The sequence below is a fragment of the Anomaloglossus baeobatrachus genome, chromosome 6, assembly GCF_048569485.1.
Source record: "Anomaloglossus baeobatrachus isolate aAnoBae1 chromosome 6, aAnoBae1.hap1, whole genome shotgun sequence".
In the NCBI taxonomy this organism is placed as follows: Eukaryota; Metazoa; Chordata; class Amphibia; order Anura; family Aromobatidae; genus Anomaloglossus; species Anomaloglossus baeobatrachus.
The window spans coordinates 66,351,487-66,366,849 of NC_134358.1; the positions used below are offsets into that span (position 1 = coordinate 66,351,487).

At 48.5% G+C, this 15,363-nt stretch overlaps 1 protein-coding gene across 4 annotated transcripts in view; it reads right to left on the reverse strand.

The window, feature by feature from the left end:
* Positions 1-539: 539 nt before the first annotated feature.
* The window catches only part of OXR1 (oxidation resistance 1), a 660,539-nt gene continuing 645,715 nt past the window's right edge, over positions 540-15,363 (reverse strand). For all 4 annotated transcript variants that reach the window (XM_075352960.1, XM_075352958.1, XM_075352962.1 and 1 more), the window contains one exon: positions 540-5,396. In XM_075352960.1, the coding sequence (XP_075209075.1) occupies positions 5,261-5,396 (136 nt within the window). In that variant the 3' untranslated portion in view covers positions 540-5,260. The remainder of the gene's footprint in view (positions 5,397-15,363) is intronic.

Genomic DNA, 15,363 nt, shown 5'->3' on the forward strand with positions numbered 1-15,363 from the left:
GCGCATGGCTACTTTACTATACCTAGACACCACTTCTATGCCTATAGCTGCCGCCGTTCTTAAGTTAATGGCAGTGGACAGCATATGGGTGGACACACTGTTTATGAGGTTTACCTGGGTATCATCCCAAATTTTTCTGCATACAAAGAATGTACAGTTATAGCCATACTAGCTTGTACATCTCCATAGAAAGTTGTAGTATGGTTAAAATATTACGGATTGGTAATTCAGCTGCATGTATATGGCTATATCACACCACTCCTATAGGACTATATTAAAAATTTTAACTCCTGTTCATATTGTCAATGCGGCATTCAGACAAGGGCTCCATGGTGTGTTAAGCTCACCAATGCCACCATTCCTAATTAGTTCCATTGAGGTCACAAGAACTTAAAAATCGGAATTCTTCTCAATTTGCAGTCAACTTCATGCTATTGAGGAGCCAAAGTTAGAGATAAATCTTTAATGTCCTCATTTCTTAATATAACTTTACAGCTCCATTTTTTCTGATAAAGCTCCAAATTCCCTGCAGAGGTATGAATTTAAAAAAAAAAAACAAAAAAAAAAAACGACAATATGCTGTACTGCCTGCAGCCACCACTAGAGTGAGTGCTTGAGCTTCATGTATGCAGTAAGCTCTTTAGCTCCCTCTAGTGGTGACTGCAGGCAGCCAGAATGTATGGAGCCATTTATCAAGAAAATGGAGATGGCTATAAAGATCTATAAGAAATTAATGAAGCCAGGATTTTGCTCACACTCATATGTAAGGATGTTTGACATTCAGGTTGAAAAGGTAATCATACGCAAATGATATAAACACATTGTGCCCTGCAGGCCATACACTTTCCAGCCTTTCGTGACAAAAGTCTGGCAGCATATAGCGGGCACTGTAACTGAAATGGATGAATGGGTAGGAAATATATTGATTGCCCGGTTATAAGGCCTAGAAGCCATTCCTTTTGGCTTTTCAAAAGAAAAAGTTAAAGTGCTAGAAGCAAACCCGTCAAATGAACACATTTCTATAAGAACGCTACTTTCCAACATTAAATTTACAAGGTAATATACAATATGTATCAAACAGCTGAGTCTTCAGCACAAAAATATATTTATATATTTATATATAACCCACTGTCACATTGAGAACGGCATGTTACTCGCAGAACACAGAATAAAAAGCTTCGTCGTTGAACGTGTTTTGCTGAGCAGTTATTGCACAAAAAAAGGCTTATTTCTCTACGGAACGGCTACCGATATAGTCTAAGACTGGTGATTTTTTTTTTGTATTTTTATGCTTTTTTTTATAGTTTTTATCCTCTGAGGTCACATGACAGTTTGCATATTCCACAAGTAATACAAGGTACAATATTGTCTATTTATCGTCATACACGTCAACCATTTTGTCAGATCAGGTACTAGAAATGTACAACATATATGCACTCGATACAAAACTACATGAGACTTTCCTGCTAATTCCCCCTCCCCTGTATTTATATTATGTAAACGCCATTGGAGCCCAGAAAATAAGAACCTGAAATGGTTTTCCAATGGCCATAGAAGAAAAGAAAAAAAAAAAAAAAAAAAACCCTTAGGAGGGGGTAGCAAGGGCTGATCAACTTTTGTTGCTCCGGCATCGAGGGCGGCTGCGAAGTACCAGCAGGTCTCGTGTGGGCTGGCAGGTATTGTGCATGTGCCCTATAATAGAAAGCCTGTAGGAGCCGGCAGGTATTGTGCACCCGTCCTATTAATACAACCCCTGGCAAAAAATGTTGGCCTCCCCTGGCTCTGAGGATGCTCAGTTGTTTACTTTTGTTTAGAAAAAGCAGATCACAGACGGCACAACACTAAACTCATTTCAAATGGCAACTTTCTGGCTTTAAGAAACAAGGAAAAAAAATCATGAAAACATAATGTGCTAGCCAGTAAGGGTTACTTTTCAAGACCAAACGGGAACAAATTATTGAATTACTCAATTTCCAGGATGGTTCCATAATTTTTTCCTCATAATTTTCATTCCCAAAACTAAACACCTGCATCAAATAAGATCTGCTCATTAGTCTGCATCTAAAAAGGAGTGATCACACCTTGGAGAGCTGTTGCATCAAGTGGACTGACATGAATCATGGCTCCAACACGAGAGAGAGAAATGTCAATTGAAAGAAAGGAGAAGATTATCAAACTCTTAAAAGAGGGTAAATCATCATGCAATGTTGCAAAAGATGTTGGTTGTTCACAGTCAGCTGTCTAAAATCTGGACCAAATACAAACAACATGGGAAGGTTGTTAAAGGCAAACATACTGGTAGACCAAGGAAGACATCAAAAGCGTCAAGACAGGAAACTTAAAGCAATATATCTCCAAAACAGGAAATGCACAACAAAACAAATGAGGAACGAATGGGAGGAAACTGGACTCAATGTCTGTGATCAAACTGTAAGAAACCGCCTCAAGGAAATGGGATTTACATACAGAAAAGCTAAACAAAAGCCATCATTAACACCTAAACAGAAATAAAACAAGGTTACAATGGGCTAAGGAATAGCAATCGTGGACTGTGGATGATTGGATGAAAGTCATATTCAGCGATTAATCGCGAATCTGCATTGGGCAAGATGATGATGCTGGAACTTTTGTTTGGTGTCGTTCCAATGAGATTTAGAAAGATGACTGCCTGAAGAGAACTTGTAAATTTCCACAGTCATTGATGATATGGGGCTGCATGTCAGGTAAAGGCACAGGGGAGATGGCTGTCATTACATCTTCAATAAATGCCCAAGTTTACATTGACATTTTGGACACTTTTCTTATCCCATCAATTGAAAGGATGTTTGGGGATGATGAAATTATTTATCAAGATAATAATGCATCCTGCCATAGAGCAAAAACTGTGAAAACATTACTTGAAAGAAGATACATAACTTCAATGGCATGGCCTGCAAATAGTCCGGATCTCAATCCAATTGAAAATCTTTGGTGGAAATTGAAGAAAATGGTCCATGACAAGGCTCCAACCTGCAAAGCTGATCTGGCAACAGCAATCAGAGAAAGCTGGAGCCAGATTGATGAAGATACTGTTTGTTACTCATTATGTCCATGCCTCAGAGACTGCAGGCTGTTCTAAAAGCCAGAGGAGGTGCAACAAAATACCAGTGATGTATTGGCGTGTTCTTTTGTTTGTTTTTCATGATGTTATCATTTCTACTTCAGAATTGAGTGATTCTATAATTTTTTCCCCCTGTTTGGTCTTGAAGACTAACCATTACTGGTTAGCACATTATGTTTTCATGATATTTTTTTTTAGTGTTTTTTAAAGCCAGAAAGTTGCCATTTGAAATGACTTTAGTTGTGTGCCATCTGCTTTTTTTTTTTTTTTTTTTTTAAACACAAGTAAACAACTCACTGAACATCCTCCGAGTCAGGTGATTCCATAACTTTTGCCAGGGGTTGTAGGATGCCTGCAGGAGCCGGCAGGTATTGTGTACTGATCCTATTAATAATAGGGTGCAGGCAGGAGCCGGCAGGTATTGTGTACTGGTCCTATTGACAATAGGATGCCTGCAGGAGGCGGCAGGTTTGTGCATGTGTCCTATTAATAATAGGATGTATGGAGGAGCCGGCAGTTGCGGTCATGTCGGCAGCATCTCCTGGAGTGAGACGTGCTGGATATTCCCTTTAAGTTCTATGTAAACTTTGCCACTAATGTTCTTTGAAATCCAGAGGAAAATACAAGGCTGCTTTGCAATGGGTCTTGATTAAAAACTTGCCTAAGTTTAATGTTTACATCAGACCTTATCTCCATGGCAACAGACTACAAACAAACACTGCGTAGTCTGACCAGCAGCCGTAGTCTAGCCATTCCCTAATTCTTACTAACTTACATTTGATAGTTTCGCAAGATTACAGCCGCCGTTTATCATTGTTTTCATGGAATAAAGATTAAAGGGACTGTCAGCACAGAATGACTGTGCAAACCAAGCATTGGCGCTCTGGCCATACCAAGGTTGCACTAAGACTTTACTGCACCTTCCCACTTTCTTATTTTTCATCTCCTTCCTTGTCTATCTTTAGGAAGCCAGAGTCAATCAGATGAGGGGAGGATGGAGATCGAGGGGAAGCTAGGTGGTGTGTTTAAACCATTAGCCCCACAATGATGTGTCGAGCGCCTGTACTTGGTTTGAACAGTCATCCTGTCCTGATAGAGTCCCTTTTAAAAGTCAGCACAAAATAACTGTTCAAACCAAGTATAAGCACTCGTTGCATCATGGCGGGGCCAAACATTTAAGTGCACCCTCCCACCTGCTTGTTTTCCCTTCTATCTCCACCCTCCTTTCATCCATGATTGACTCTGGCTTCATTCAGACAAAGAAGGAAGGAAATGAAAAATAGGAAGGCGGAAAGATGAACCAAAGTGTTGGTGCACCCTTGGTGTGGCCAGAGCAAATGTTTGTTGGTTTGTATAGTCACTGCGCTAACAGTGTCCCTTTAATCTCCATGTAAACAGACTGCAGGATCAGACTACACAGGGTTTGCTTGTAGTCATATTGCCATCAAACCTCTTGTTCTTTAAAGGGGACTGTCAGCACTCAATGACTGCTCAAACCAAGTACAGGCGATTAGGGGGGAACCTTGGCGTGGCCACACATCTAAGCGTGCGCACCTTCCTACCTACTAGTTTTCGCTCTCTCCAGCCTCTCCTCTTCTTTGATTGACAGCTTTAGAGTCATAGAACCAGAGAAGAGCAGACAACAAGCTGGTGGAAAGGTGCACTAACATGTATGGCCCCAACAAGTGCCTGTGCTTGGTTTGGACAGTCATTGTGTCCTGACCGTCTTACATTAGGAAGGTTTGCAAGATGACAGACTGAAAACAAATAGGTCAGGCCAGGCGCTTGGTTTTTGATGCATAAAACAAGGTGGTAATTGAGGATGGTTTATGAGATCTCTCCTTGGACGCCTGCGGCTGTTCCATGACGGTGCCGACGTTTTCTTGAGATATGTGCTCTTTCCTTAGACTGGAGCGGCTGACGGAGGGAGAGACGGATAAGTACAACATTCATCAGAACGTACAGTTACAGCTTCACCCAATATTCAGGTCTGAAAATAGATATAGCTACCGAAAATAAAAAGTAACTATGGTTAAATATTAACAAAAATACAAATATATTAAAAGGGTATATATTAGTAAGCTGCGGTACACAGAGTCTCTCTTCTGTACAGGGGGGGTTGGGCTGAAGAGATATTCGGCGTTGGGTTTCTGTACATATTTACTCGAATGCCCAAATTTCAATGTCTTGAACAATGAAATCTTCTTTCTTAGAAAGCGTATCGTTATCAAACGTTTTACATGAGTGACTTCTCCCGTGGTACAGATCTCCGTCCAGCCACAGGGCAAATTCTCCTCTGCACAGGGAAAAAGAAAAGACACGGCTGAGTGCTATATAGAAGCAAATGTGGACACGACAGCATATATACATCCAGAATGATTATATACAGGGACAAAGTTTGTAGTTTAGGACATTTCATGGTAAAACCGTGATGACCAAGAGTCAGCTGCAAAGTTACAGAACCATTTCCACATCAAGAAGCCCTTGAATGAGGGCATATGATAAATATGACTTAGGATGTATGCCAGATCAGAACCTCAATTTGCAGACAGTGTTTCAGGATGGTTGCCCCTCGTCAGTGCAAAGTATGAGATCTTATCTGGCTGTATGAGAGGCTAAGATGGGGTCTAAAGGAGAAGCTATTCTCCTTGCGGAGACTGACACACCATTCCAGCATGCAAATTGTGAGGAGACATTAAGCTGGAATGCTATTCTGGGAAATATGAAAACTGTCTCTTCAGGGAGAAAGTGGAAGAACTTAAGGGCCACCTATTGGAGGTAGCAATCTTAAAAGTCAAAAGTGACCCTTTAACAAGCCTTGTCATATGACTTAGGATTTATGCCAGATCAGAACCCTAATTTGCAGAGAGGGTGTTTTGGGATGGTTGTTCCTCGTCATTACAAAGTATGAGATCTGATCTGGATGTATGAGAGGCTAAGATGGGATCTAAAGGGGAAGCTATTCTCCTTGCGGAGACTGACACACCAATCCACCATGCCAGTGGTGAGGAGACTTTAAAAGGTTCTGATCTGGCATAAATCCTAAGTCATAGGATAAGGCTTGTTAAAGGGTCACTTTTGACTTTTAGGATTGCTACCTCCAATAGGTCGCACTAGAGTTCATCTACTTCATAAATGAAGAGACAATTTGTATATTTCCCAGAGAATTGTGGCTTAAAGTCTCCTCACCACTGCCATGCCGAAATGGTGTGTCAGTCTCTGCAAGGAGAATAGCTTCCCCTTTAGGCTATGTGCGCACGTGTGCGCTCTGCACCGCACCGAAAAGGTGCGCTTCAGAGCACAGCTGAAAAGCTGCGTTCTGAAGCGCATGGTGCCGGCGAGAACGTGCGCTCTGCCTGCAGCTCCTGCCATAGACAGAGCAGGGGCTGCCGGCAAAGCGCACGGAAGAAGTGACATGTCACTTCTTAGAATGCAGCGATTCAGGCAGCAGCCGAAGCGCTGCGCTCTAAGACGCCACGTGCGCACGGCCCCTGCACAATCTCCATAGACTGTGCAGGGGACGCAGGACGCATGCAGTTACGCTGCGCTACAAAGCGCAGCGTAACTGCATGAATTACGCACACATGCGCACATAGCCTTACACCACCTCAAGAAGCAATGTCAAGTCGTTAGAATCTGCGACCTCTTGGACTGACCCTGCGAATGAGGGGATTGCAGCACTTTGAAGGTTTGTCGTGCACACACTGTGCAGGGGAACTGCAGCACCAATGAAGGGGTTCAGCTGCAGCATCAAAGTTTAGTGAGCGTCCCAGAGACAAATCCTACAGGAATGCCATCAGTTTTTAAAGGTGGGAGTCAAAAATGGGGGAGTGGGAGACTTGATTGTCTAGAACGAGAGGATAAAAAAATATAATCTGTCCAGCTGATGTGCCTGACATACAGGTGTGTGGTTCTGTAAAAGATACAATTCTAATACAGTGGAACCTCGCTTAACGAGTAACCCAATTAACGAAAATTTCGCTTAACAAGCAAAGCTTTCTGTAAATTTGTAACTCTGTTTACGAGAAAGCTTTGCTGTATGAGCAAAATACTCACCGCACACACTTCCGGTTCCGTACATCCACCACACTCTGACCCGCACTTGCAGTCCACACAAACACACACCTGTACGCACAAACACACACAAACACAGACGCACATACAGTATTATGCTCACCTTACCTTCCGTTTCACCGCTGGTCTCATGGTTCTTGTAGTTCCCGGGTACATCGCGACGTCCTCACAGCGAACTACAAGACCCAGGAGGCTGGCGGTGGAACGGAAGGTAAGGCGAGCATATAATCTAACATAATATGTGTAGCTTTCGTTTCATCGCCGGCCTCCTGGGTCCTGTAGTTCGTCGCTCCGCTCCACTCCAGGCTGTGTATCGGCATCCATAGTGAGGCAGGAACTTCCTCTGTCATCGCTACTGAAAGGCAGCGCGCTGGCCAATCAGAAGCAAGCGGCTCTGCCTTTGATGTCAGCGCTCTGGCAGCGGAAGTTCCTCCCTCGTCGTTATGGTAACGCGATACACAGCCCGTACCGGAGAACAGCAAGTCCCAGGAGACCAGCGATGGAACGGAAGGTACGGTGAGCATATAATATGTGCGTTTACGTGTGTGTGTGTGTGTGTGTGTAATGACAATAGGGGACCAGGATGGGACATTTAACACGTTGTGGAACGAATCGTCTGCATTGCAATGATTTCCTATGGGAAATCTTGCTTTGCTGAACGAATAACTCGGTTAACAAGCACACTCCCAGAACAGATTGTTCTCGTTAAGCGCAAGATTCCACTGTACCAGAACCAAAACGATCCGCACAAGGGTGTGTCCATCATAAAGCCGGTTCTGCCAACATTCACGGTTCATGTTCAGAGAGCACCGTCCAGATCAACCATGGTCTCCTGACCCAAACACGATGGCTTTAGTTTGACTTGGGAGACTCACGATTCGTAGGCTGACCATGAAAGCTGGTGTTGTGGTAAGTGGATTTAGATATTACTGGAAGCAGAGATCTTGGGGGAAAAAAAATAAATAAAATGATGATTTGACCCCAAAATCCATGGTGGAGAATGGTCGAAGGAGGCAGGGCAATGCTGGGGGCTGCGGGGCACAGTGCAGCGAGCGGTGAGGTGGGAGCATCCTGAAAATGTTGGTGGTGCGGCCTTCAAACAATAGTTCAGATGGAACTCTTGGCTCAAGATCTCATGTGCGCCCGGAAGTGGCACGGGTACAGATGAGATCTCAGCTTATCATTGAACAGATAGCTCAATCTGGCGAACGCACCAACTCTGGGCGCCATTTCTTTGAAGCCCGTACCACCGACAGTTTCTGGAAGTTGCCTACCTCACTGCATCTGGGACACTCGGCTGGCCGGACCATTAACCTGCTCCACCACCGCCCCTGCCTCCTGTGACCCCGCTCCACCATCACTGCCATCCGCCACCGGTAAGAGACCACCGGATTGTAAGATGGACCCAACTGTAGTTTACCTTTTTTCTTCCTCTAAATTTGGGGTGCATCTTATAATCCGGTGCATCTTATACACCAAAAAGAAGGGAATTTTGTTTACTTACCGTAAATTCCTTTTCTTCTAGCTCCTATTGGGAGACCCAGACAATTGGGTGTATAGCTTCTGCCTCCGGAGGCCACACAAAGTATTACACTTTAAAAAGTGTAACCCCTCGCCTCTGCCTATACACCCTCCCGTGGATCACGGGCTCCTCAGTTTTGGTGCAAAAGCAGGAAGGAGAAAACTTATAAATTGGTCTAGGGTAAATTCAATCCGAAGGATGTTCGGAGAACTGAAAACCATGAACCAAAAGAACAATTCAACATGAACAACATGTGTACACAAAAGAACAACTAGCCCGAAGGGCACAGGGGCGGGTGCTGGGTCTTCCAATAGGAGCTAGAAGAAAAGGAATTTACGGTAAGTAAACAAAATTCCCTTTTTCTTTGTCGCTCCATTGGGAGACCCAGACCATTGGGACGTCCAAGAGCAGTCCCTGGGTGGGTAAAAGAATACCTCAATAAAAAGAGCCGAAACGGCCACCTCTTACAGGTGGGCAACCGCCGCCTGAAGGACTCTCCTACCTAGACTGGCGTCTGCCGAAGCATAGGTATGCACTTGATAGTGTTTCGTGAAAGTGTGCAGACTAGACCACGTAGCTGCCTGACACACCTCCTGAGCCGTAGCCCGGTGCCGCAATGCCCAGGACGCACCCACGGCTCTGGTAGAATGGGCTTTCAGCCCTGAAGGAAGCGGAAGCCCAGAAGAACGGTAGGCTTTGAGAATCGGTTCCTTGATCCACCGAGCCAAGGTTGACTTGGAAGCCTGCGAACCCTTATGCTGGCCAGCGACAAGGACAAAGAGCGCATCTGAACGACGCAGGGGCGCCGTGCGAGACACGTAGAGCCGGAGTGCTCTCACCAGATCCAAAGAGTGCAAATCCTTTTCACATTGGTGAATTGGATTAGGGCAAAATGAAGGCAAGGAGATATCCTGATTGAGATGAAAAGGAGATACCACCTTAGGGAGAAATTCCAGGACCGGACGCAGAACCACCTTATCCTGGTGAAACACCAGGAAGGGGGCTTTGCATAACAGCGCTGCAAGCTCAGACACTCTCCGGAGTGATGTAACTGCCACAAGAAAGGCCACCTTCTGCGAAAGACTTGATAAAGAGACATCCCGCAGCGGCTCCAAAGGTGGTTTCTGAAGAGCCGTTAGCACCCTGTTAAGATCCCAGGGTTCCAGCGGACGCTTGTAAGGTGGGACTATGTAGCAAACTCCCTGCAGGAACGTGCGGACCTGCGGAAGCCTGGCTAGGCGCTTTTGAAAAAATACGGAGAGCGCCGATACTTGGCCCTTGAGAGAGCCAAGTGACAAACCCTTGTCCATTCCGGATTGAAGGAATGAAAGAAAAGTGGGTAAGGCAAACGGCCATGGAGGAAAACCGTTATCAGAGCACCAGGATAAGAAGATTTGCCAAGACCTGTAATAGATCTTGGCGGACGTTGGCTTCCTGGCCTGTCTCATGGTGGCAATGACATCCTGAGATAACCCTGAAGACGCTAGGAGCCAGGACTCAATGGCCACACAGTCAGGTTGAGGGCCACAGAATTCACATGGAAAAACGGGCCTTGTGACAGCAAGTCTGGGCGGTCTGGAAGCGCCCACGGTTGACCCACCGTGAGATGCCACAGATCCGGGTACCACGACCGCCTCGGCCAGTCTGGAGCGACGAGAATGGCGCGACGGCAGTCGGACCTGATCTTGCGTAACACTCTGGGCAGCATCGCCAGAGGAGGAAACACATAAGGCAGTCGAAACTGCGACCAATCCTGAACTAACGCGTCCGCCGCCAGAGCTCTGTGATCCTGAGACCGTGCCATGAATGCCGGGACTTTGTTGTTGTGCCGTGACGCCACGAGATCGACGTCCGGCGTTCCCCAGCGGCGACAGATCTCTCGAAACACGTCTGGGTGCAGAGACCATTCCCCCGCATCCATGCCCTGACGACTGAGAAAATCTGCTTCCCAGTTTTCTACGCCCGGGATGTGAACTGCGGAGATGGTGGAGGCTGTGGCTTCCACCCACTGCAGAATCCGCCCGACTTCCTGGAAGGCTTGACGACTGCGAGTGCCGCCTTGGTGGTTGATGTATGCGACGGCAGTGGCGTTGTCAGACTGGATACGGATCTGCCTGCCCTCCAGCCACCAATGGAAAGCCAATAGGGCTAGATACACTGCCCTTATCTCCAGAACATTGATCTGAAGGGAAGACTATCGGAGTCCAGGTTCCCTGAGCCCTGTGGTGGAGAAAAACCGCTCCCCACCCTGACAGGCTCGCGTCCGTGGTGACCACAGCCCAGGTTGGGGGTAGGAAGGATTTTCCCTGCGATAGAGAATTGGGAAGGAGCCACCACTGAAGTGACGTCTTGGTTGCAAGGGAAAGAGACGTTCCTGTCGAGGGAAGCCGACCTCCTGTCCCATTTGTGGAGAATGTCCCATTGGAGTGGCCGTAGATGGAATTGTGCGAACGGCACTGCCTCCATCGCTGCCACCATCTTCCCCAGGAAGTGCATGAGGCGCCTTAAGGGGTGTGACTGACTCCGAAGAAGTGATTGCACCCCTGCCTGCAGAGAAAGCTGTTTGTCCCGCGGTAGCTTGACTACCGCTGACTGTGTATGAAACTCCATCCCGAGGTAAGTCAGTTATTGGGTCGGTGTCAACTTGGATTTCGGGAAGTTTATTATCCACCCGAACTGCTGGAGAGTCGCCAGAGCGACGGTAAGGCTGTGTTGACACGCCACCCGAGAAGGGGCCCTGACTAGGAGATCGTCTAAGTAGGGAATCACCGAGTGGCCCTGAGAGTGTAGGACCGCCACGACGGATGCCATGACTTTAGTGAAAACCCGTGGGGCTGTCGCCAGGCCGAAAGGCAATGCCACGAACTGAAGGTGTTCGTCCCCGATGGCGAAACGCAAGAAGCGTTGATGTTCGGGTGTGATCGGCACGTGGAGATAAGCATCCTTGATGTCGATCGATGCTAGGAAGTCTCCTTGTGACATCGAGGCGATGACCGAGCGGAGAGATTCCATCCGAAACCGCCTGGTTCTCACATGTCTGTTGAGTAGCTTGAGGTCCAGAACGGGACGGAATGATCCGTCCTTTTTTGGCACCACGAACAAGTTGGAGTAAAAGCCGCGACCACGTTCCTGAAGGGGAACGGGGATCACAACTCCTTCTGTCTTCAGAGCGTCCACTGCCTGAAAAAGTGCGTCGGCCTGAGCGGGGGGCGGAGAGGTTCTGAAGAAACGAGCCGCAGGACGAGAGCTGAACTCTATCCTGTAACCGTGAGACAGAATGTCTCTCACCCATCGGTCTTGAACATGTGGCCACCAGGCGTCGCCAAAGCGGGAGAGCCTGCCACCGACCGGGGATGCGGCTAGGGGATGCCGAGAGTCATGAGGAGGCCGCCTTGGAGGCAGGGCCTCCTGCGGCCTTTTGGGGACGTGACTTGGACCGCCACGCATAGGAGTTCCTCTGGCCTTTCTCCGGCCTGCTGGACGAAGAGGATTGGGGCTTGGCGGAGGGACGAAAGGACCGAAACCTCGATTGTATTTTCCGTTGCTGAGGTCTCTTAGGTTTGGACTGGGGTAAGGAGGAGTCCTTTCCCTTGGATTCCTTAATAATCTCATCCAATCGTTCGCCAAACAAGCGGTCGCCAGAAAACGGCAAACCGGTTAAGAACCTCTTGGAGGCAGAGTCTGCCTTCCATTCGCGCAGCCACATGGCCCTGCGGACTGCCACAGAGTTAGCGGATGCCACAGCTGTACGGCTAGCAGAGTCTAGGACTGCGTTCATGGCGTAGGAAGAAAAAGCTGACGCTTGAGAAGTCAAAGACGCAACTTGCGGAGCAGAATTACGTGTGACAGCATTAATCTCAGCCAGACAAGCTGAGATAGCTTGAAGTGCCCACACGGCTGCAAAGGCCGGGGCAAAAGACGCGCCCGTGGCCTCATAGATGGACTTCACCAGGAGCTCTATCTGCCTGTCAGTGGCATCCTTTAGCGATGAGCCATCTGCAACCGATACCACAGATTTAGCCGCCAATCTAGAGACTGGAGGATCCACCTTGGGACATTGAGACCAACCCTTAACGACTTCAGAGGGGAAGGGGTAACGCGTGTCAGTGAGGCGCTTAGTAAAGCGCTTGTCCGGAACCGCTCTGGGCTTCTGGACAGCGTCTCAGAAGTTAGAGTGATCGAAAAACGCACTCCGTGTACGTTTGGGGAACCGAAATTGGTGTTTCTCCTGCTGAGACGCCGACTCCTCTACAGTAGGAGGCGGGGGAGAGAGATCGAACACCTGGTTGATGGACGAGATAAGATCATTCACTAAGGCGTCCCCTTCAGGTGTATCAAGGTTAAGGGCGACGTCAGGGTCAGAGCCCTGAGCTGCGACGTCCGCCTCGTCCTCCAGAGAGTCCTCAAGCTGGGAACCCGAGCAGCGTGAAGAAGTCGGGGAAGATTCCCAGCGAGCCCGCTTAGCCGGTCTAGGACTGTGGTCCGGGCAGGAGTCCTCCACGTGAGACCTAGGGCCCAACCTGGGAGCGCGCTGCGGCGCGGACCGAGAGGGGCCTGGAGGCGACGATCCAACAGGGGCCGGGGCCTGTGTAAGGACCGGTCTGGACTGCAAAGCCTCTAGCAGCTTAGAAGACCATTTGTCCATAGACTGAGCCATGGATTGAGAAAGTGACTCAGAGTTTCTCAGCAAAAGAGGCCAACTCTGTCCCTGCCGCCTGGACAGGGGGAGCAGGGGGGTCTACATGAGCCGAGGGGCCCACTAGTGACCGAGGCTCCGGCTGAGCAAGCGAAACAGGGGTCGAGCATTGCTCACAGTGAGGGTAGGTGGAACCCGCAGGTAACATAGCCCCACAAGAGGTACAGGCCGCAAAAAACCCCTGTGCCTTAACAGCTTTGCTCCTTGTGGACGACATGCTGTTGTCTCCTAGGAGAATGATCACTGAGGGTATATGGGCAAAGAAGGGAATTTTGTTTACTTACCGTAAATTCCTTTTCTTCTAGCTCCAATTGGGAGACCCAGACAATTGGGTGTATAGCTATGCCTCCGGAGGCCACACAAAGTATTACACTAAAAGTGTAAAGCCCCTCCCCTTCAGCCTATGCCACGGGCTCATCAGTTTTGGTGCAAAAGCCCGAAGGAGGAAAAAAATTATAAACTGGTTTAAAGTAAATTCAATCCGAAGGAATATCGGAGAACTGAAACCATTTAACATGAACAACATGTGTATACAAAAACGGGCGGGTGCTGGGTCTCCCAATTGGAGCTAGAAGAAAAGGAATTTACGGTAAGTAAACAAAATTCCCTTCTTTGTCGCTCCTTATTGGGAGACCCAGACAATTGGGACGTCCAAAAGCAGTCCCTGGGTGGGTAAATAATACCTCATAATAGAGCCGTAACGGCTCCGTCCTACAGGTGGGCAACTGCCGCCTGAAGGACTCGCCTACCTAGGCTGGCATCTGCCGAAGCATAGGTATGCACCTGATAGTGCTTCGTGAAAGTGTGCAGGCTCGACCAGGTAGCTGCCTGACACACCTGCTGAGCCGTAGCCTGGTGTCGCAAGGCCCAGGACGCTCCCACGGCCCTGGCGTTGGTTTCCTAGCCTGTCTCATAGTGGCAATGACCTCTTGAGATAATCCTGAAGACGCTAGGATCCAGGACTCAATGGCCACACAGTCAGGTTGAGGGCCGCAGAATTCAGATGGAAAAACGGCCCTTGAGACAGCAAATCTGGTCGGTCTGGCAGTGCCCACGGTTCGCCGACCGTGAGATGCCACAGATCCGGGTACCACGACCTCCTCGGCCAGTCTGGAGCGACGAGGATGACGCGGCGGCAGTCGGCCCTGATCTTGCGTAACACTCTGGGCAACAGTGCCAGAGGAGGAAACACATAAGGAAGCCGAAACTGCGACCAATCCTGAACTAAGGCGTCTGCCGCCAGAGCTCTGTGATCTTGAGATCGAGCCATGAATGTTGGGACCTTGTTGTTGTGCCGTGACGCCATTAGGTCGACGTCCGGCATCCCCCAGCGGCAACAGATCTCCTGAAACACGTCCGGGTGAAGGGACCATTCCCCTGCGTCCATGCCCTGGCGACTGAGAAAGTCTGCTTCCCAGTTTTCTACGCCCGGGATGTGAACTGCGGATATGGTGGATGCTGTGGCTTCCACCCACAGCAGAATCCGCCGGACTTCCTGGAAGGCTTGCCGACTGCGTGTCCCACCTTGGTGGTTGATGTAAGCCACCGCTGTGGAGTTGTCCGACTGAATTCGGATCTGCTTGCCTTCCAGCCACTGCTGGAACGCTTTTAGGGCAAGATACACTGCCCTGATCTCCAGAACATTGATCTGAAGTGAGGACTCTTGCTGAGTCCACGTACCCTGAGCCCTGTGGTGGAGAAAAACTGCTCCCCACCCTGACAGACTCGCGTCCGTCGTGACCACCGCCCAGGATGGGGGTAGGAAGGATTTCCCCTTCGATAATGAGGTGGGAAGAAGCCACCACCGAAGGGAAGCTTTGGTTGCCTGAGAGAGGGAGACGTTCCTGTCTAGGGACGTCGGCATCCTGTCCCACGTGATTTAGACCGCCATGCGTCGGAGTTCCTCTGATCCTTCTGCGGCCTTTTGGACGAGGAGAATTGGGACCTGCCCGCACCCCGAAAGGACCGAAA